The sequence below is a fragment of the Aphelocoma coerulescens genome, chromosome 3 (genome assembly GCF_041296385.1).
Source record: "Aphelocoma coerulescens isolate FSJ_1873_10779 chromosome 3, UR_Acoe_1.0, whole genome shotgun sequence".
Lineage (NCBI taxonomy): Eukaryota > Metazoa > Chordata > Aves > Passeriformes > Corvidae > Aphelocoma > Aphelocoma coerulescens.
The window spans coordinates 67,662,671-67,683,968 of NC_091016.1; the positions used below are offsets into that span (position 1 = coordinate 67,662,671).

General features: G+C 40.6%; 1 protein-coding gene across 5 annotated transcripts in view; it reads left to right on the top strand.

The window, feature by feature from the left end:
• AHI1 (Abelson helper integration site 1) overlaps positions 1-3,364 on the top strand; it is a 90,984-nt gene extending 87,620 nt beyond the window's left edge. For 4 of the 5 annotated variants that reach the window (XM_069010716.1, XM_069010714.1, XM_069010718.1 and 1 more), the window contains one exon: positions 2,053-3,363. In XM_069010716.1, the coding sequence (XP_068866817.1) occupies positions 2,053-2,290 (238 nt within the window). In that variant the 3' untranslated portion in view covers positions 2,291-3,363. Of the gene's footprint in view, positions 1-2,052 lie in introns of all 5 variants that reach the window. The other variant, XM_069010717.1, reaches the window with a different exon arrangement.
• The last annotated feature ends 17,934 nt before the right edge of the window (positions 3,365-21,298 follow it).

Sequence of the window (21,298 nt, forward strand, 5' to 3'; positions counted from 1 at the left end):
TACAAAAAACATGACCTGCCAGGGCTCTGACTGGACTGTAGTTTTCTTGCTCACTGCAGTGAATGTGTCTTGAAATATCCTTAAAAATTTACACGCATGCAGGTATTGCCATCTTAACTGGAAAAGGTTTATATTTCAGCATCTAACAGCAATATCATCATGACTTGAGATCCAGTCCAATCTGTACTTAAATAGTTGCTCCACCTAATACTGTTATTTTCCTGGTTTCTGTGGAAATACACTTAATATGCATGTCACATTGACATATATGATATGAAATTTATTTACTGCATAATTCATAAGAATCAAGCGAGATGTGGTTGCCAAGTAGACACTTTCGATATGGAGAAGTGAAACTTTAACACCTGCACAACTCACTAAGCCAAATGAATGATTGCTGGCTTGCTTATTAGAACAATATTGTTCACTATGGCCACAATACCTGCTCTAAAAGAACATGAATGGCAAGTCCTTATAAAATGTCTATTTTTTGAGAATTTCTGGGTGGAAAATATGGTTTTGCAATAGGAAAACAAATTTTATACAAGATGGTAGTAGACTTTTATCTTAGCCAAATAGTTAATGTGTTTTCTGCAGACTCTAGAAGAAGCAGAGAAATGATGCTAAGTGTTTTTAATCTAAGTTTTGATGCATCATCACATCTGATGTTCAAATAATAAAAAGATAAAAACTGCTTCTCAAAATTAGAGTAGCTTTATATTGGAAATAGCATAGTAACCTTACTCTTTGAATATTAATGATTAGCTGCTACTTGTCAGTGCAGCCATTATGTCTTTAGACATGTTCCCATTGTATGGTTTTGCTGAGCTGCACTAGGTACTGCTCTCAGCATAAATTTACACAAGACCCCGCTGAACACTCGGTTTGGTACATTGGTACTTGTATCACTGAATAATTATGACTTTGTATCCCAATTTTGTCATGCAGCAGTACTTCTCAAATTGTTCTAGGAATCCTAACACAGAGGCTCTTAGAATCCAGAACCTTTTCCTTAGGATGTTCCAGTACTAGAGCTGCAGCAATCCGCATATTCATAAGTGTACAGTTTAGCTTAAAAAAACCTTCCGACTACAGGCAGATATTCATCAGTTCATTAGCAAGGCTGATGTGTAAACATTTTCATCTATAAAATCTGATTACATTAGGACAGTATCATCAACAGTGCAGCACTTGTGGAAAAGACACATTACATTCTTCAGTCTCAATCCATCCCTTTGCTTATGTGTTTCAGCAGCATTAAACATAACAATTCAGGCCATAAACCAAGACCCCTTTGTACTAGGCACAATACAAATTTTTAACAAAGACAGTACCTTCCTTTGAAAGATTAGAGTCGAAGTATTGTTATGTATTTATAGTTAAATAAAAAGTTACAACTTCTGCCAAGAGTGGGAATTCATGGTAGAAGTGGTGTAACATCTGCATAATCCCTGCCATCATGTGCAAGACCAGTTAGAGGCATCAACTGGGATACAGGAACTTGACTGATCCTTTTGGCACTGTATGAAGGCTGATAAGCATAGACATTAAAGTGATTTCTGACTCTGTCCTCGTTCAGGCAAATTAAAATGGAAAAACTAATCTTATATACTTCGACTGCCTGTCTTATTCTTGTTGCATAAATAAACCAGGAATGTCTCCTTAATTGTAAGTATTTTGGTGTCTGAGCTTAGGAAAGTAAAAAAAACCAAGTGCAATTGCTTTTATGAGAGGAGGAGACTGGTAATTTGTATTTTTTAATTACATCTGTTGTCTATTGATCAAGATGAGCTGATTTTTAAGATCATGAGCAGTTCTTTTGAAAGCAATGCTATGATAAAAAGTAGACTAGTGGAGTGGTCTCATATTTTGTCTTCATGGTTTTTCTGTCTTTGTTCTGCTGTGGAACAGTAGTTTTTGTAGTTGTTTCAGCATTGTGCTCAAGAGGGTAGGCAGACAATTGCTCTAACACATCAGCTGTAGGTGGAAAAAGCTCTAAATTTGGGCTAACTTTGTGTTTCTTTTACTCTTTTTAAATCCACCTTCCTCTAGAGGTACAAAGGAAAAGAAGAAAAGGATACAAAGGAATGAGAGAGAAAATCAGCACAACTTAATGAGTGTCGATACTCCTCTGTCATCAGTTACAGCTAATGGTGTTGAAAACGAACCTACATCCCATGGGGGGGAATTGAAGAAGAAGAAGAAAAAGGCAGCAAGAGGCTCAAACTTAAGCACAAATGGAAGGACAAATATTGCCTTTGAGCCCGAATGCCATGACGCAGAGGCATAATTTATTTCTGAATACTGAGGTGATGTTCATTAGACATGTTGAAGGCTGCAATTACGATCTCTCCTCTAGGACTAACAACAAGCAAAGAAATTAAAATACTTAAATATGCAAAATGGTACCAGTTGTGACTTATCAATGGTGCAAACCAGTTTTGGATGACGTTTGCCCTGGGTTCCTTGAAATCAACAGAACTTGGAGGTTCAGCTCCTCATTGGACTGGAAAAGAACTGAAACTGTCAAATACCCTGTTTCCTAATTTGATATCTGATTAAACCTTCACTTAGGCATTTATGTGGGCTGTAGATCAATCCATTGGTAGCAGAGAATCAAGTGGAAAAGTGTGGTCTAGAGCAAAACAAGCCCAACCCCTACCTAAGTTATTAAATTAGCATTTTAAAGTATGCTTTAAGTAAAATAGAAGAGTGTTCAGAATGGTAAAAAACCAAAGGAGTGCTGACATTAAGGTGTACCTGAAAACATAAGCTTTTAAAAAATATTTTCCTGACATCTAATATCTGTTTGGACTGCATTTTGCAGCTCTGAAGGGAATTGTGGAATAACTACCTATGCAACTACACTGTCTTCAGTAGGACTACTTGTTCTTATCAAAATACAGTAGTGTTTCAAATTCCAGGCAGTTATATTTTTCAAATGAGGTGTGCTGCACATAGTAAAGATTCACTGCAGTTTTGTCAGAGTTCCTGGCTGCTTTGGCAGCAGTCTTGCCAAATGTACTTTCTTTTGTCTGAATGAAATATTTCCTATCCAACTGTGCTGTTTGTTTTACTTGTAGTCCTTATTCACTTGTAACCATCATTAATCTATTTTTTTACTTGAGTATTATTTTGTGAACTTTTACTATTGAATTCACTAATTATCTATGGTGTTAAATAATTTATATTTTATATTAAACAGAACACTTTCTATCAGTTAGTGTTGGTATTTTTTCTGGCTGATGATGTCCAGTTTATTTTTACTCTGCTAGGAAATTCTTTCTCCTCCCCCTCTGAAGCAATAAATAACATAAAATTAGAAAGCCCTTATTTAGTAGACAGGGCACTTGATTCCATTAAAAAAAGAAGTGAAAATAACAATGGTGGGCACTGATGTGTGAAATGCACCCAGATGCAGAGGACTAGTTGCTGTATATTGTAATACCTTCCTTGCACATGTTTTGAAGCCAGAAAAACCTGTAAACTTTTTTCTTTCGAGTAAAGCACAGCAGCAAATACTCTTTTTTCGGCCCACTGGGAGTTGTTATTTGCCAGCAGTCCTAACTTTGCTCTGCCTGGAGTATGTGCATGGAGCCCTGCCCTAAATGGGGCTTGCATATGTGTACTGGAAACTCAGCAATGTGTCTTTCCCCAGTCAGAGGTGGTGTAAAATTACCTTAGTCCTGGGGCTGCCTGATTCTGTCAAGACTCCCCACCTCTTATGTCCCTGCAGTGTGTTTCAGCTCATCATCCTGTGTGACACGTGGCATTTAGAGATTTTATAAAGAGGAAAAATCTCGACATCTTACATTTCTTAAAATGTCCTGGGTCACGTTTAAAACAAGGGCAGAACGTGACATCAGGCTCCACGTCAGGGAGAGCTGAGCAGTAGCCAAGATCTGGGAGCTCATTGGAAAGCATTGTAAAATGTTAATTTGCCATTGTCGACACTGAAGACAGAAATAACACTTCAGATAAACACCACAGAGAGATGGTAGTTCTAATCAAAGGCACAGCACCTCCTTTCATGCTTGCGAACTAGGGCTCCAATTATGTTCACTGCTCTGAAGCTGAATAGAGCTGCTTTGCCACACTTTCCAAATTGAGAGGAGAGGCAGCAGTAGTGTCTTCCAAGGCACAGTTCCAAATAACAATTAAGCAGAAGGAATCAGATAAGAGCCAAACATGAAAATGCAGGAGTTGAAAATAAACTTTTCATAATGTTTTTTTGTAATTGCAATAGCTTTTGTTTTGCTTCTATAATTTTTTTTTCTTCCCTACCACATGGTTGGTTATAGACTTCTATTCCTTTATACACAGTGTCACTGTGGTGCTAGTTTTCTGCATTCATTTAACAGAAAAGGAACAGAAATATCTGAAATTTTTAAAAGTCTATGATCCTTCGGTATTAAAATTAGAGCCTTCACCCTAAAACCTCTTTAACAAATTATGAGCGTGGCACAATGGCATAGACAGATTTTACCTTTTGTTCAGAAATATGACTGATATATTCATTTTAAGAAGAACTGCATTTTGGTGTTAGTAGAGTCTTTATTCTTCAGACACTGCTGTTGGGATTTTAAATTTACAAAAAAGGATAAAACTTTTAAACAGTTTGGATTAGCATAATGATTTAAAAAGAGGTTTCCAATTTTAAAACTTTATATAATTCTTCTTGTTTGTGTGTTAATGCAATCTACATATTTTCTAAAATCGCTTTACAGTGAATATCATATACATTTGCTGAATATTGTCGATGTACATAGAGGACTTAAATTTCAGTGGAAGACAAGAATTGCAGAAGGATTCAGATTGCCTACTGAAAATTTTCCTTTTTTTTTTTTTTTAGATGAAGCATTACGAGTGTCCTGCAAAATTTCTCCCTGAGCCATGATGTGTGAATTAAAATGCAAGAGTTATAACAGTCTCTGTGAGACTTCCTTAGAGGCTGACATGAGTTCATTACTGGAACAAACCAGATAAAATGTTGCTTAAAAAAGTGTGAATATTAGGTACTTATAGCTGCCTTGCAATAGCAGCATTGTGGGTCTTTCATTGTTCTGGTGTTTGTAGGTTTTGTGTGTGTGGTTACACCATACACTTGATATTATGTTTTTATGATATGGCAGAGATATCGAGAACTGTGCATAAATCAGCAATGCAGAAGAAAATGGATGGCCACGTTTTTCCTGTGTTTCCCAATAGCCATCAAATTGCATTTAGTTTTTTTCCTCAAAATAGTTTGAGGAACAGACATCATAAAACATAATAAATGTATTTGTAGCATCACTTAATTCAGAAGGCAGTAGGGGATGGATCACAGTCAAACAAGGGCTAATGAGAACACAGAGGAACATGACAACCGAAAGTCTCCGTTGACTAGTGAACTAAATCTGCCGGCTGGACGCAATTGTCTGATGGAGAATTGAATGTCAGGATCATTTAGGGTTAACAATGGCCCATTACAAGCAAAAGCAGACAGCTATGAAAAATAGCCGGCATGGTAGCCATTCTGCAGGGACTGTGGATGCAAACTTGATAATGAGGCACTTCATTCACTACATCCTTCTGCTCTAATTACTCAGGTGAATAGGAAATACTTCATTTAAGGCGGGAACAGACTAAGGCAAAAACACTTGTTTGGTAAACACAAAGAGTGATGGGGTTTTTTAATGATCCTTTTCCAGCATGTATGGAATTAGTATGTATGCAGTGCAACCTATTTTATGGATGTGGAAATTGGGTGGGGATAGAAGTATTTTCTGAGTAGTGGAGGGAGGCCAGGAAGATTCATGTAGAGGTTGGTACTCCGGGGTTTTTCCCTTAGCATTCTGTCCAATGTCCATACAGAGTATTTCAGACAAATTAACTTATGGATGTACACATGCACTTGTAAAAATATACTATGTTAGTTCAAGGGGGTTTATTGCTTGGAGTTTAGCATACATGCATTAGGAACAAAACTGCTGCGTGTAGGGAATAGAAACAAGAGGAGGTCTGAGAGAGGGAAATAAGCAACTTGAGAAAAAAGCTGCTGCCTAGGGGAGTCTTGCAAAAATGTGGCAATTAGAAATTGGAACTTAAGAAGAAGGAACAGAAGATAGTGTGTAGGTGCATTATAGCAAAGCTTTGGTTGCTTCAGTCATGTTTTTTAGACTTCAGAAATTCAGATATTTAACCACTTCACTTTTTAAAACATTTGTTTTGTGCCATTTACAGAAGCTTTCTGGATGAACTCTCAGAACCCATGAACAACATTCTGTCTCTCTCCAGTAACTCTTAGCTCTCTGTGTTCTGACTCTGAGCTACAGCCTGCAAAGTTCCACATAGCCTATGGCTTGCAGAGCTGTTGGGATAGATGAAGATTTCATTCCCTGATTTCTGATACAGGTCTTCAGGAGGCACCTTTATAGTTGTTGGCTGTTGCAATAGGCACCTCTGCCTCAATTCAGTCCTCTCCAGCTTCTTCATCTGGCGCAAAACAGCTGCAGCAGAGGTTGGAACTTCACACCAAGACCTGCTCTTTTAAACATTTAATATCATATGATCCCTTTCTTACACATGGATGTGTTCTGCTCACAGTGGTTTTGGAAAGAGTTTTGTCTTTTGTTCATCTGTTGCATGCAGTTTCCTTGCTGCCCTCCCCTTCAGAAGGGTCTGTTTACCAGCAGTGATATGTTTATCTGGAGTCCCAGTCCTGCAAGCTGCTCAGAGTAGATGGACCCCTATACTCAAAGCTCCAGCAAAAGCAGCAAGGATTAGGCAACATCATGGCTGCAAGTAGTGTATACTAACTTTAAAGATTGGGAAAATATTTTCTATCTTGCAGTCATAGATAAAGATATCAGCTCTGCATTTCATCTAAAACTTCATCCACCTGATTGTTTGTGAGGACTTTGTCAAGCCAAATGAATTTGCACTATGTTTGGCTGTGACAAGCAATTCTACAAGTCCAGTGTAATGCTCAAATGCAAACAATCAGCAGAAACTGCAGATGCCACTTTTAGCGGAAAAAGTGTTTCCACACCGGTAAAGCAATATCAGTAAAATCTATGCTCTGAGCAGACTTGAAATTTTTGTTGCATTTATGTTGCCTGCAAAGACAGGGAGTGTAATAAACTAGTGTGTAGCAGCTGTAAATTCTCTGAGGATTTATCTAACCACAAATACATCGAAATGGGGAAATAGGTCTATATTAAACTGTGCAAGATGCTGCTGGAACTCAGCCACTTCTGCAACATCCTGTAATTAATTTATTATGACAGGTCTGGCAAACTGAAACACCCAATACGCTTGCAACAGACTGTTATGATATAGCTGTTTGAAAACTCCATAGTCACATAAAATGCAGGTATTAAAGGAAAAAGAAAAAAAAAGGTAGCCCAGTATTACCATTATTTCTCTACTATGTAGAAATTTTTCACCAGACTTACATTTACCAGCATGCTGGAGTGCATGTGGCAGAGTCAGTACCTCTGCCTGCACTAGCTGGGAAGGAAATTGTTGCAGAATGTATTGGCTTAGGTCCTACTGTTCTGGGATCAGAAGGAGAGTTAATGAAGTTCTGTGGACATGTTCGACTGAGGAACCTCTTTTCACACATTTTCTGAGTCAGCGCAGGCCTAGCCATGTCTTTTGGTGATGAAGTTAATAAGTGGAGCTGAGACACTCAGTGCTGGTTTAACTTTCTTCTTGGTCAGTCCGTACTTGTTTTTCTGCCCGCGTTAAAGACACTTGGTTTTGTTAAATAATAGTGAGAGAGTTCCAATGAAATTGTCTGTGAGTTGCAAAGAGAATTAGTACAGATTTCTCACAAATCAGTTTTTTAATATCTCTTGCTGCTCTAGTTCTTACAGAGGTGACTAGAACAGGTTGTCCTTGCATTCAGCTGCTTATCCTAAGTTCATTGCCTCAGCTAGCAGTTAAAACAAAGAAATACTGATTTCCATCTTTTTCTGGGGGCTATCTTCAGTGTTGAATATCCTGCTATTAATCTACAGCTAGACATAGCTAATTCAGCACTGCACAACTGTATAACTTGAAGAAAATCCTCTTTCTCCCCTCACAAATTTTTGATAAGTAGAATAAGCTGGTTTGCTCCCTTGCTTGCACTGTGTGCTTTAATGTGCACAAGTTAAGCCTTTGCATATCCATTGCTGCAGGTGAGTGCTTCAGAGTACATGCAAGTAGTTATCATCACCAAGTGTTACTCATTTGGTAGTGCTGGTTTTCTATGGACAGTAATTATTCCCTTAGTTTCACCTCAATGTTTTTATTTTGCCATTGCATCATCAGCCAGCTTTTTTTCAGTGTATGTCATCAGGATTTTGACACCTTTGTATAAACTCTGTATAAAGCAACTTCATGCTATGTTCTGCATTCATTTTAGCGCTTGATGGGGATATACCATCATGGGTGTAATAGTGACATCAGCCTGAGGCTCATTAAAATAAATGCCATCCAAAGTCAAGCTCCAGCAGCCTGCATAAGCCTATAACAAGCTTATACAGGGGTGGTTAATCCCCATTGTGGTTTGGTATAATGTCATAATAAAAAAGCGACATCAGGGAAAGGGCAGAAGGGGCCATAAATGTGCTCTGCAGTGTGGCCTAGGGCTCCTGACATCCCTGCTCCTTGAGCATCAGTGCAAGCAGAGCTAAGCAGGTCTGGATTACAATGGAGGGTGACTGAAAATGGCTCTTTTGTTAACTGAGACAGAACTACAGAGCCATAAATATCCCGGGGTGGCTTTCCTCGGTGATGCATCATGGATGTGCACAGGCACACAGAAGGTGTGGAGCAACATGTGGCTCTGCACTGGCTTGCTTCCCCATGAAGGGTACAGCGTCACTGGACCTTGCAGGCCCTATTCTCCCAAGGAAACATCAGAACTCCCAGTTTAGACCCCAAAACTCCTAATTTGTTGCCTGTATCCAAAGATTTGGATGAGAAGATGGTGGGCTGCCCTTAGAGTCAGCGGGCAGCAGGGCTCCCTCACTCCGCAGAGCAGGGGCACCCAGGGCACCCTCCTCATGGGTTGGTACTGAGAAGGACCAGGGCTCAGGCTTCCTGCTCCCTGGGGATGATTGCCAGTCACTGAGCCAGCACTGGGAAGGAGGGTGGAAGCTCTAGACAGTGCTTTTGCCTCACACTTGGTTGAAGTGGTAGTTACAGTTGCTTTTCCTTGCTGTTCTTTCAGTCAGGGTTAGATTTTCTCTGAAAGAGGAAAAAGCCCTCAATGGCAGCTCTTTGAATTCAGTGTCTCTGGCATTTTGCCCTTTTTACTCTTTGTCAACACAATAATATGGGTTTTCAAGTCATGTTTGGGAACCTGGGCACCTGGCTCTTGCTGAGACTTGCTTGAGGCAGTGTTTTTGACATCAGGTTTGTGGGACAAGAGTTACAGACTTGACTGCCTCCTGTTAGATCCCTGAGTAGCCTGAATTCACAAGGAGAAAAATTGTCTGATAATTCTCAGGTTCTGATTGTTGGTCAAGTTCTGTGTTGGAGGACAGAGACCTGTGCAGACATGGTCTAAGATGCAATTTCCTGATGGTTTATGCTATCATCTAGCAACAGCTTTATTCAGTTTGCTTCATCAGGAGAGTTAATATTTTTAACACTGCTTAGCACTGACTGTTTTTTCACACCAGTTAAACAGGAGGCAATACAGAACAAGTAATGCTGAAAGCCATTACCAGCACCACTATCAACAAAGATGTCTCCTGAGCCATGAAAAACTAGGAGAAGAAAGCTGTAAGACTCAAATATCTTCCAGCATGAATGTACATACGAGGCCTGCCACCTTGTACATACAAGGCTTTGCCACCTAATATTTAGCTCAGGTTGCTTGTCCTAAAGACACATTTTATAAGGAGAGGAAAGAGTGACTAGTTCAGCACATTGGGACTGACACTAGTCAAACACTGTCAAGGTTTGGTCTTTTTGTAGGCTGTGGTTGCTTCATTGAGTCATTTGAACTCCACCAGTTTCCCATACTAAGATCAGTGCTGTAACATCTGTGAATGTTTTGTGTTATCTTTTATATATATATATATATATATATATATATATAGTTTTGTTCCTTTTTTGTTTTGAATGTGTGGTAAAACATATTGGAAATATATTGTATAATTGAAGAAATCTATTCCTAATTTGTTTGAACTGTTGGTATATTTTTCCAGAGTGCTGCTGTATTTTCCTAGAGCTAGAATTAGCTAAAGTTAGATATTTGCTTTCTTAGGACCCAGCAATGGACCAGCACAGCTTCCAAATTGAAGATGCATGTGTTTGTGTCTGCAACTGTAGCTGAATGCTGGTTAACCTCACTTGCAGAATTCTGGTGTGAACTGGAGTTTCTTGTCATGAATACGTCTCATAGGGTCAGATTGAATCCTGTAAATTGAGTAAGAACTCAGTCAGAAAGAGGAAAAGAGAATTTTCTGCCCTTTGAACCTGTGCAATACCAGCAGAAAAGTGCTCGAGCAGGGCGCACAGTCTGTCTGTACAGTGCAGCAGTGTGGAAAACAGGCCTGGCTCTACGTGGATTTGTAAGCAGTGGCACATGTCACACAGGATTAAGGACTCCTGGAAGGACACACAATTTGTGGTGCTGCTCCCATTCTCCCTCCCAGCCGCCCTCAGTTCCCTGCTGGCCTCCAGCCTCCTGTGTAAAGCTGCAGCTGAAATGGAGAAATGGGGTGGGTGGCAGCATGCCAGCTGCCTGGGCATCAGGCGCTGCTTATCTCTCTGACGGACACCCTGCCGTCCATCCCCGGGGGTGATTCACTTCTCCAGGCACTCGTGCCTCCTGTAACTCAAAGAACTCACTCACTCCTGGACAACTCTGTGCAAATATTGATCTGGCTGCCTTGTTTTACATCGGCCCTTTTGAAGGTGGGCTTTTTTGTGTAGGCAGGTTGGCGGCTGATTTGGCACTGCCATTCCAACTTTTTTGACTAGAAAGGTGTGAGTAGAAGTAGTTTTTGCTTCTTCTGTCCTAAGTTGCTGAAGTGTCTGCTCTAGGAAGAAAAGCATTTGGAAATGCTTTGGAAAGTTAAATTCAAAGTTGTGATCTGGGCTCTTAGTGCTGTTGAAAACCAAGAAAACCCTTTGTCAAAAGATGTTGAAATGATTGTTTGTTTCCACTTTGCTGGGTTTAATTTACAGCTGTTTTTGTGACTTTCAACGGAAATCAGATTAATTAACTTTAATCTGAAACTCTTGTCTAAATACTCAATGACCTAATTCATTAGCTGTATTTTATCAGTATTTACTAAAAAATACCAGGAGTGATTTTGCAAATATTGAAAAGCATAGAATTACATTGTCACAGGAAATACTGAAACTGTTGACAGTTTTTCACAAAGAACTTCTGTGCTTATTTAAAGACCATTTTTAGGGAAAAATCGAAAGATGAAAAATATTGATGTTTGATATTCGAATGAACTCACTCATTTGGCAGTAAAACTGGTCTAAGTCAATAAGACTACATAATAAGTGTCGTGACTTTTCATTTCAGTAAGATTTTTGATACTGTCTAGTATGATATTTTTTATAACCAGAGGGGGGGGAAATATGGTCTAGATGAAACTATCACGAGGAGTTGATGCATAACTAATTGAAAAAGAAAAGCTGCATTCAAAAAAGAGTTATCCAAGTTTAGTTATCATACCAGGGAGATATTGCAAGTGAGGTCCCTGAGGTCAGTTCTCTGTCACTTCTATTCACTATTTCCATTAATGAGCTGGACGATGTAGGAGTATTTATAAAATGTGTGCGTGACACCAGGAGTTTGCAGGCTGTTCGTAGGACGTGATCAGAATTAAAAATTATGTTGGAAAATGGAAGTAATGGTGCAAAACCATAAAATAGGAGCCAATGAGATTTGTGCTAGAGGAAGAAGAAACCAAACACAAAAATATAAAGTGGCTTTTCAGTTTTATTGCAGAAAAATGTGAGAGGTGACAGGTTCAAAGGCAAACTAAGTGAATCATCAACACACTATGACTGTTTGATAAAAAGGGTCATGTGAGTGATATTAGCAGAGGTGAAGTGTGCAAGATCAGAAGATTATTACTTCTTCCCAAATTATGCTGGTGAAGCTTCAGCAGGAATACTTAGCTTTAGTTTTAGGCACTGCATACTGGAGCTGGCAGACAAGCTGAATATGGTTCAGGGAACAGCAGTGGGCATGACAAGAGATTTAGGAACCTACGAAAAGTGTGCAAGGGATTGGAATTGTTAGTGTAGAAGAGATAAGGATTGGGAGACACAATAGGGATGCTCAATAATGCATAGGTTTTTACAGAAAACAAGAAGTTAGGCAGCTCTGTTTGGTATGCCCATGTGATTTCATTACAAAGCTTGTCTATTTTTTCTCTCTCTCTCTCATGGAAAAGCTTAGTTTTATCTTACAGCAGTGTGATGGAACAAAATATAAGTTCTTCTGGATCTATTTAAATTAGATGATCATATATTTCCTTTCTTTCTCTTTATGTGTACTATTATTAGTTGCCTTTTTCTCCCTCCAAAATAGCATCTGTAAGACTCACTTAGATCAGTGTTGGTGCATAACAACCATTCTTTGAGAAGAAAATTGCAGTGAAGATGTTTTATTCATTATCTCCTCTGTCATAAATCTCTAACTGGAGCAAAAATCCTGACCCTGAATCTTTCTCCAGAACTCATGAGCCCATGGCTATTCAGTTTTAACTGTGCTGCTCCAGTGATTTATGGCATGACCTCAGGTAAATTGAACCTCCACCTCAATTTCCCTGTCTTTAGCTGAAGATACTAATATTTCTCTTGTGGACAGCCTGAGAGTTAATCTGTGTAAGACTGCCTTGACAATGTCCAGTCCTCAAGCAGAATCTTAAAAGTTTAGCTGTCACCTACCTATGACTCAGTAGTTGAAAGATAGTCTGTATTTATGGTGGGACTAAGTTTTGAGGGTTTGGGGATTTTTAAAGTACTTCTGTAAAATCATGTTTTTCAGTCATATGGCTTGGAACGGCAATTTTGATTATTTTATTTTTGGGGGCTGGCACTATCAGGCATGAGAGGAAAAAGCTCTGGAAAAGGCCTTTGTTTCTAAAGGTGGATTACTCAGCTGTAGTTGGACACTGTAACTTATTACAATACACTCTGCTGGCAGTTGTAATAGTAGAGCAAGCCCCACTGGAGCTCCAAAAATCTGGGATGGGAGTCTGGCCAGAAAAACTGAAAGCCTTGAAGTATGTTCCATGGCAAGGAAAGAGAGGTTGCTTTTCCCCTCAGGTTTCTTGCATTCAAAAGTGATAATTACCACCAAAACAGAGAGAGAAGATAAATGCTGGATAAGCTGGCAAGGAAAAGACCCAAGTTTCTGTCCGCTACAAACAGGAATGCCTGCCCAGCACATAGGATGGTGTCTTGATTTGATAGCAAAACAGAAATGTGTTAAAAAGTAGTTGAGGAGACCCTGCTTATTTTACAGAACACGAGATAATAGTGTCATATCAATAGATAGGAGGGTCATGCTGCAAATCCAGTATTTATCTCAATTGTAAGCACTCTTTCATTAAGGAGTGGAAGTGTCTTTACTTTGAAACAGGATTAATAAAGGCTGTGACCACTTAGGCTTTTGAAAAATACGCAGACTTATGTGATGATAGTAGGTAGAGGGCAGTATTCCTGGTGGGTCCTGACCTATGCACCTTCATTTCATTAATTCATTGAGCCATCTGTTTAAACTAAAATAAATACTGTGGTACAGCTGGAAATGTCTCACTGTTGAAGAACTTGGCCTTTTCCCTGTCCATTTCTCTTCTTTTGTGATCTCAGTCAGTGAATGGTATGTAATGTTCTCACATTTTTTCTTCATGGTCAACCCTTTCTCCACAACTCAGAATTAACAAGATTTCTGTTCAAGAAACTAGGTACTTGGTGAATGCAACCATTTGGTGGAAAGGAGGGAAATAATAGTCAGGAAATTAACTACACCACATTTTGGTTGCGTTATTTTACCTATCCTTTCCCATTCCTACAAACCCTCTGAAAGCACTGAATCTACTCAAAGTATTAGCACGAGAAATTTGCTTGCAGTGTTTTTTTTAGTTTCATGCTACACAGAGTATGTGTGGATTTTATGGCACATGCATTGAATAATCCCACCAGCCTTTCAAGCAATTTGGGTTTTGGTGTCAAATGACGGAAGCTGGACATTTTTTCTAAAGGGGTTGCTGATGCACAGCTGAGTGCACACAATCAGTGCATTTAATTGTCCACAGCGTGCTGCACGCTTGGCCCTGACAAGGCTCCAAAGTACAGGAGCAGCTTTAGGGGCAACTCTCATCTCACACCCCTTACCCAGACTGAGCCCCTGTCAACTTCAAAATGTGCAAGTTCTGCAAATGGAGATGTTTATGAGCTTCACTGCTGGGCAAGTCTTGCTGGAGTCTTTGGGGGGTGCTGGGCTTCCCTGCTCTGGAATACCCTGACAAGGACTCCAATTTACCTTTTCCTGAGTTCGGGCAGCTGGACTTCGGAGCGTCAAAACCAGAAGGAGCCCCAGGAGGCTGAGCCTGAGCAGCGCTGGCCCCTTGCCCAGCTCAGTGCATGCACAGCCCTTCCAGGGTGCTCCCTTGTCCTGCCTTGGCCACAGAGTTAAAGTGCAACTTCAGAGCCTGGCTTCTCAGCCAGTGGTGCCTCGTGTAGGTCATGCTGGCAGCACCTATTGTTCTGGAGCATTTGAAGGGCATCCAAGTTTTGGCATCATTAGATTATTGCCATGGTGCTCGGGCTGCAGATCCTGTACAATAAAAGGGGTTTTACTTTATGTTCAATCACTATTAGCTGGTATCTGCAGCTTTCATCTAGTCTCCATTAATGAAAGAACAAATAATTCCAGGGACTAAATAGATGTTTGAGCATTCAAATACATGCAAAGTGATATGATTTATAAATGGGAGGAAGTTGTTTTGCAAGCCTAGAATTCCATTTGCTGTGGAATTTCAATTTAACAGTGTGAATCCAGTTAAATCCTGAAATACTACACTTAAGAGAGCAGGTTTTGTCATACTTCAGCTCCCTTTCAGCTGAAGGCTCTTAATGGCTGATATTTCTAAATCCCATTCCATTTCATTAGAAGGTTAATCTGTTAATACTAACGTGGCTGCAAAGAGGAAAACATCGTGCTATTCTCCATGATTTTGCTGATTAAAAAAGAAGGAATAGGCTTGAACTGCAGTGAGGGAGACTCAGGTAAGACTTTGAAAAAACATTGTGTGAGGAACAGAGAGGTCTGAAGAAACTGGGCATCACCACCACCAAGCAGTGTTTTCTATTTTTATATCCAAGAGAATATCCAAGACTTGCTGTTGAAATCTCCTAGGAAGGGAAATGTTTTCCCTTTCACTGAGTCTGCACATGGCATTCTTCAAAGCAAGGGACATAGAAGGCACAAGTGGCACAGCCAGGCAAGTTTTACTGCAGCATAGCCAGTGATTGCCAAAGGATTGCATCACGGCCCGGCTTTCCAGCAGTTCCAGCCCCGTGGCAGACTTGTAGCTCTTGGGTCTGGAGGCATCGCTTTCCCTGGCGCTGCTCCTGAGGGTCAGAGTGGGCGGTTTCACTGAGGGCCGGGAATGTGACTGCAGCTCAAGAATCCCCAGCTTCGGTGAGGTGTTTTGAACTGGCCTCTTTGAGGTGAATCAGGGAGGGCTCAGCAGCTTGGTCACCAGCGCTGAACTCTGCTGTACCAGCACAGCCAAGCATTTGTCCCCCATTTTCCCCTCTTCCCTCCCAGACCTGTGCATCATTCTCTGCTTACCAAAACTGCCTTATTTACAGCTACAGAGGCTTTGGTAGAGGTAAGTCAGGGTTTTGTCACAGCTGGAGAGCAGCTGCAGAGCATCCTTACGAACTCTCCACACTGAAAGCTGAGGCACCAAAGACTGAAGGTAAAAACAAGCCCACATGTTGCCTGCCGGTTTGACTTTTCTGTCCTGCCATCACTCAGCTTTTGGTGGTGGGTAGGACGCTGTCAGAGTTTGTGACAAATCAGAGGGGCAGTTAGTTCTAATTCAAGTTGCTATGGAAAAACTAATGTTGGAGGGAAAAGTAACCTGGACCAAATATACTTTCTGCGAGGCAAGAAACTGCACTGCAAGTGAGGTTACACATGCACTCAGTATGTTATTAGAGAAGGGAAAAAAAGCCCAGTGCATTTTGAGAGGGGCCTTTTGAGGTATCAGGTGATGGCAGAAAGAAAAAGGACCTTCCCCTCTCTGCAGCCACCGTGGTGAGCCTGGTCCTGGAGGGCTGGAGGGACCCTTCACTGATGTGTGGATTCCACTGAGGCTGTCAGAGAACTAAATACATCCTTGTTAATGACAGCCACTTAGCTAGAGAGTGAAAAGGAGGCAAATGTGTATAATACACCAATGGACATTTTCTTTTCAATGGAAGGAGGTATAAATAGCAGGAATGAGATGAAAATGAGAAGCAAAACTTAGGCTACATGTAAATGGAAAAATCTTAACATTGGGATTACGTGATCATCTCCTCAGGGTAGTAGTGGAAGCCTGTAGTTTAGGACTCGAACAACCAGACAGAGAAGGAGCACGAGGCACCACATTGCAAGGAGCAGTCCTGCGTTTTGCACTTGGATTTCCTCATAAGGCTCCTTTGCCACCACTCTCCTTGAGGATCTGAAGGAATGTTTAATGTCGACGGCTCAGCCAAACTGCAGCTTTGGGAATTCTTATCTATCCTCAAAGTCTTATCTTTTATTTCAGTTGTTTAGATTTGCTGACTTCCTGTCTACAGTGCTTATCCAAGTTTATTGTTCAGTTTTACTATTCCTTGCTTAACAATTGCTTCTTTACTCTTGACGGTGCTTCTTGAGGGATTTCTCTGTTTATCTTTATCACCTTGTTCAGGTGTTGGAAGTAACATGCTAAGCTTGGAGCTGTCTCAGCAATCCAAAGATGCAGATTTTCCCCATAGATTTGCTGGTTTTTTTTACTTGCATAGCAACCTTTTTATTTGTAGCACAGTTCTGAACTAGACATGATTCTTGCATTTCTCTACTCATGTAATTTTATTCTTGTTCAGATAGCTTTCAGGGGGTTTTTTTGATTGGTTGTTTTTTGCTCTGATCCTTTCTAGGCAGAAAAGGGTTAATTAGCCTCAGTAAAACATTGACAGTCACCGGGGACTGCTGCAACTGAGATGAAAAACAAGACTGCACCTGTATGCTGGCAATTTCAGATAGATTCTGGTCAACTATTTTTCTCTCCTGCTTTGTTCTGCCAGCTGCCTCAGTGCTTTGGATGCAGGTGGAAGGATGGACTTTGCTATCTATAAAAAAATTAAATTGTGAAGACCAACTTCCGTCTCACCTCCCCAGGGATCAAAGTGATTGCCACGGAACATGGCAAAGCAGGAAACAGGCTGCACATGGTCTCCACGTGAAAGAAATAGTCTGAGATAGATTTTTCCCTTTTTGCCTCCCTCCTTTCTTTCTTTCCCTTTATTTTTTTGGAAGAGACAGTGAAAGCATGGAAGGAATCCCAAAGTGATTGACCATGACTGAAGGGACAAGCCACCACTGTATAGCACACACTCTGCAATATCACTACAGCAGTTCCTCGATAGAGGAGCTGTTGCAGCTCCTCCAATAATCCAAAGAAAGGCAAAAGATTGCTTGGGAGCTCTGGCTGTTTGTCTTGATGTGTGCTTATGAAAGAAGTTCTCACAGAGGCCCTGTAGATTTATGTCATAATATGCCTGTGTATGATGAAAATGAGTAGTCCCTCCTGCCTGGGAAGGTGCCTTCGCTGCCTGTTGCAAGCAGCAGAAAACATGTGGACTCTCTGAAGGTGTGAGATGGATTCTAACAACAACATGTCACTGTTAAATAAATCTCCCAGCAGCAAATACTGCTGACACAATAGGAACTTTCTGGTGTTGTGCTACGCTATCTCTACAGTCAGGCTTTCCTTGGCGTTTTTGACTGGTGCTGTGATAGAAATGAACAACAGGTAAATAGCAGTAGTAAGATCTGAGATATTTAAATGTGAGCAGAACATAAGACTTGCAGGATAGCAGTCCCCATGAAAGGGCTTTCAGCAGGGGGAAAACCCCAAAATATCCATTGGAAGAGTTAAAGAGTTATGCACTGTTGGCGTGGGTTTCGAAAATTCTGTCAAAAGGAAAAGACATCTGATTTTTTCCCCCTTTTCTCAGTGATATGAACAGATGCTTAACTTAGGTTGTTTTCTCGGGTTGTTGTTTTACATCACTGCTCTGCAAGCCCACGCCTTCAAAGTGCTGTGAAAAAAAATGAAGATGAAAAAATACAGAAGTTGCTAAATGGAGATCAGTGAGTTACAGCAGCTGAAATTAACCCACATGCATATTGCAACGAAGTGTGTGGGGACTTTGGAGGAGGTAGCTGGGTTGGGTTTGTGTAATTTTATTTTGAGCTGCCTATGACCTTCTAATGCTAATGTGTCTTTAAACAGTGTATATTTATATGTATAACATACAAATACAAAATAACACTTGGTATTAAGAAAGATTAACCAAATTTTACATGTCAGGGCATGCAGTACCCCAAAAAGAACGTCTTTGCCTCCTCTCCACCACTGCAGAAAATACTCACCTGATTTGCAGATAGTTTTTGCCTGTCCCTACAGCACCAGGTACCACCACCTGCGGTGTGTGTGAGGCAAAACAGGATAAGAGCTGGATGGAGGATCTTACCTGCTTTAGTATATACACAGTGTGCTCCTGTGCCTCTGTGCTGTTTGGGCTTTCCGACATGCCGTGTCAAGGCCACCCTTAGCTTTGTGTAGGAAGTCTTGCCAGTACTCGTTTTGCACCACCACTTTCAGATGCAGTCATGGGACAACACTTTGTCCCACGTGTGTCATGCAATTAGTGAATGCTCCTGTACCTGTGATTGCCCAAGGGTGCAAGTGAGGTTGTGCTTTCTGCTGCAGAGAAAATCAAAGTCTGTAATATCTTTGCATTAGTTCAACCATTGATCTAAGAAGCTGTATCAGGTAGTCTAATAAAAATTTTGCTCTCCTTGTAAACCTTGTCTGACTCTGTAGTAAATGAGTTACTTTTCCTGATAGCTGATGAGAATTTGCTTGGTGCTTGAATGGGCTTCTGAACTTTCTATCCACATTCTTCAGTTTTATCTTACATTTGGCAGAATATTGGCATCATTAAGATAAATGATTCACTATTTCTCCTTGGTAGGGAGAGTTACATAAAGCAGTTACGATCCTATTCATAGGATGCCTTGTTTTACATCCAGATACATCAGTAATAGTTAATTTTGTCTTACAAAGGATGAATTTAAGGTTTTGTTTAGAGTCTGCATTTTTTACCAGAGGTGCTATTTGTAAATAGGCATTTTTATGCTGTTGTGAGCTCATATTTGGCATAATTTTCAAGTTATTTCAAGTTGTTCTCCAATGCAGACACGTGTTCAGTGTAAGTGCTATAGTCTGTGTAAAATGGTGGAGGTGAAACCTGAAATACTCTAATCTGTCAGCAAATAGTGGTAACAGGAAAGTGAATACTCATGGCTTGAACAAATGAGCAAGTTTTCACCTCAAATGGACTGAGCCTGAAAGGCAAGTGTGATTTCCTGAAGAGAACTCCCTTTTTAGATGCACAAGCTTTGGATGGACACAGTTAGTGGAGAAGGCCAGAGCTGGATGCTATGTTGTTTTGCTGTTGGCCTTTCCCTTGGCAGAGCTTTGGGTTTAGCCCAGGCTGATTGGGTGGGGCTGTACGTGGGGATGGGCTGGGAATGGCGCCTAATGGTGTGTGTTCCGTAGTGTGAATGCAGAAATGTTCTTGGCAGGCAGGTGGTACTGGACATGTCTGATGATGAGGCGGGGTTTGATACTCCACCTACTGAGCACATTAATGGATTCCCTAATTCAGCCCTTTGTGCTTTACACATTTCAGTGTCTCCTGTGAAATATTAAGATTCTTTTCTAGGCAGAAATCCCAGAGCTACTAATGTCATCCTTGCCGCACTGAAAAATGAAAACGGACCATTCAGTCTTGGATCCCTGCAGAAACGTACACAAGACTTTTTGTGTAATGAAATACCTAGTTACCATACTGCAACAAAACTGTGCTCAACAGTAATAACCAAATCCATGGGAATGAATGAATGCCACAATGCCGATTTTCAAAAGTAGAAATTACATAATGAATCTTGACATTGACTTAACATAAAGGGACTGCCATAGCTCTTTGAATCCTAAAATAAGATTAAATGAAGGTGTCGTATCACTTTCCCTGCCAAAGGTTTGTTTTGACCGTCAGAAGACAGTAGTGCACAACCACTACATTTTTTTCCTTTAACAGTACTCACCTCTGAGACTTTCCTTCGTGTGGGAAAGGTATGTGTGTCTAAGTGATACGAAGCTGTATTTTCTTTCAGTCCCAAAGTACAGAGGTTTCTGAAGTACTGAAACAGTACAGAAGTGCTGAAACAGCATAGATGTTTCTGAAGAGGTTTCAGAGATCTCATCCCTATCTTTGCTCTAGCTGCAGTTCTCTTGTAGTGCTATTGAACTGTTCCAATAGTCTTAATATGATCAGATATGAATATGAGGAATAAATGCTGATCTTCATAATGAGCTAAGTGTCTGAAATATAAATAAGCGTGGTTAGTGAAGCTTTGCCTATATTAATATGCTTGTTCACTTTACCTGTGCTTAACGCAGTAGGGCATTTTGCATATCTGTTCAGTAAAGGCCTTTGCATCTTTTCAATTACTTTGCTTAAATGTAAACTATTGGTGTCAAATGTTGCCCATCTTTTGAATAATCAAAAGGTAAAAATTATCATTCAAAGTATAAATTAAAAGATCATTAAGGCTTGGGAGTGCAGTACTTCAAAGTTAGGGGAGTCAGAACTGAGGTTTGACATGCAATTAATTCACCCTCCCTTCACTCCCCACTTTTCTGTATATTCATTACAACACTAATCTTAATTATACAGTCACATTTATGTGTGTGCACCCATTCATACACACATTTGCATCTGGCTCCTAGCCAGTAATTCCCATTGCTTCCATCTTGCCTTTACACCCACCTTGCTCTATGTCCCTCTGCATTGGTGTGGGGTAACCTCATCCTTGCCACGCAACAGGCTTAGTGCGGAGCAGCAGGAGGCCCCTGAGAGACCAAGGCAGCTCAGCTGAGTCCCTGTGACATTGCACCGGCCCCTACAGCACAGAGCAGGGTAGTAGGTGACCAAGTGCAGCCCCTTCCCC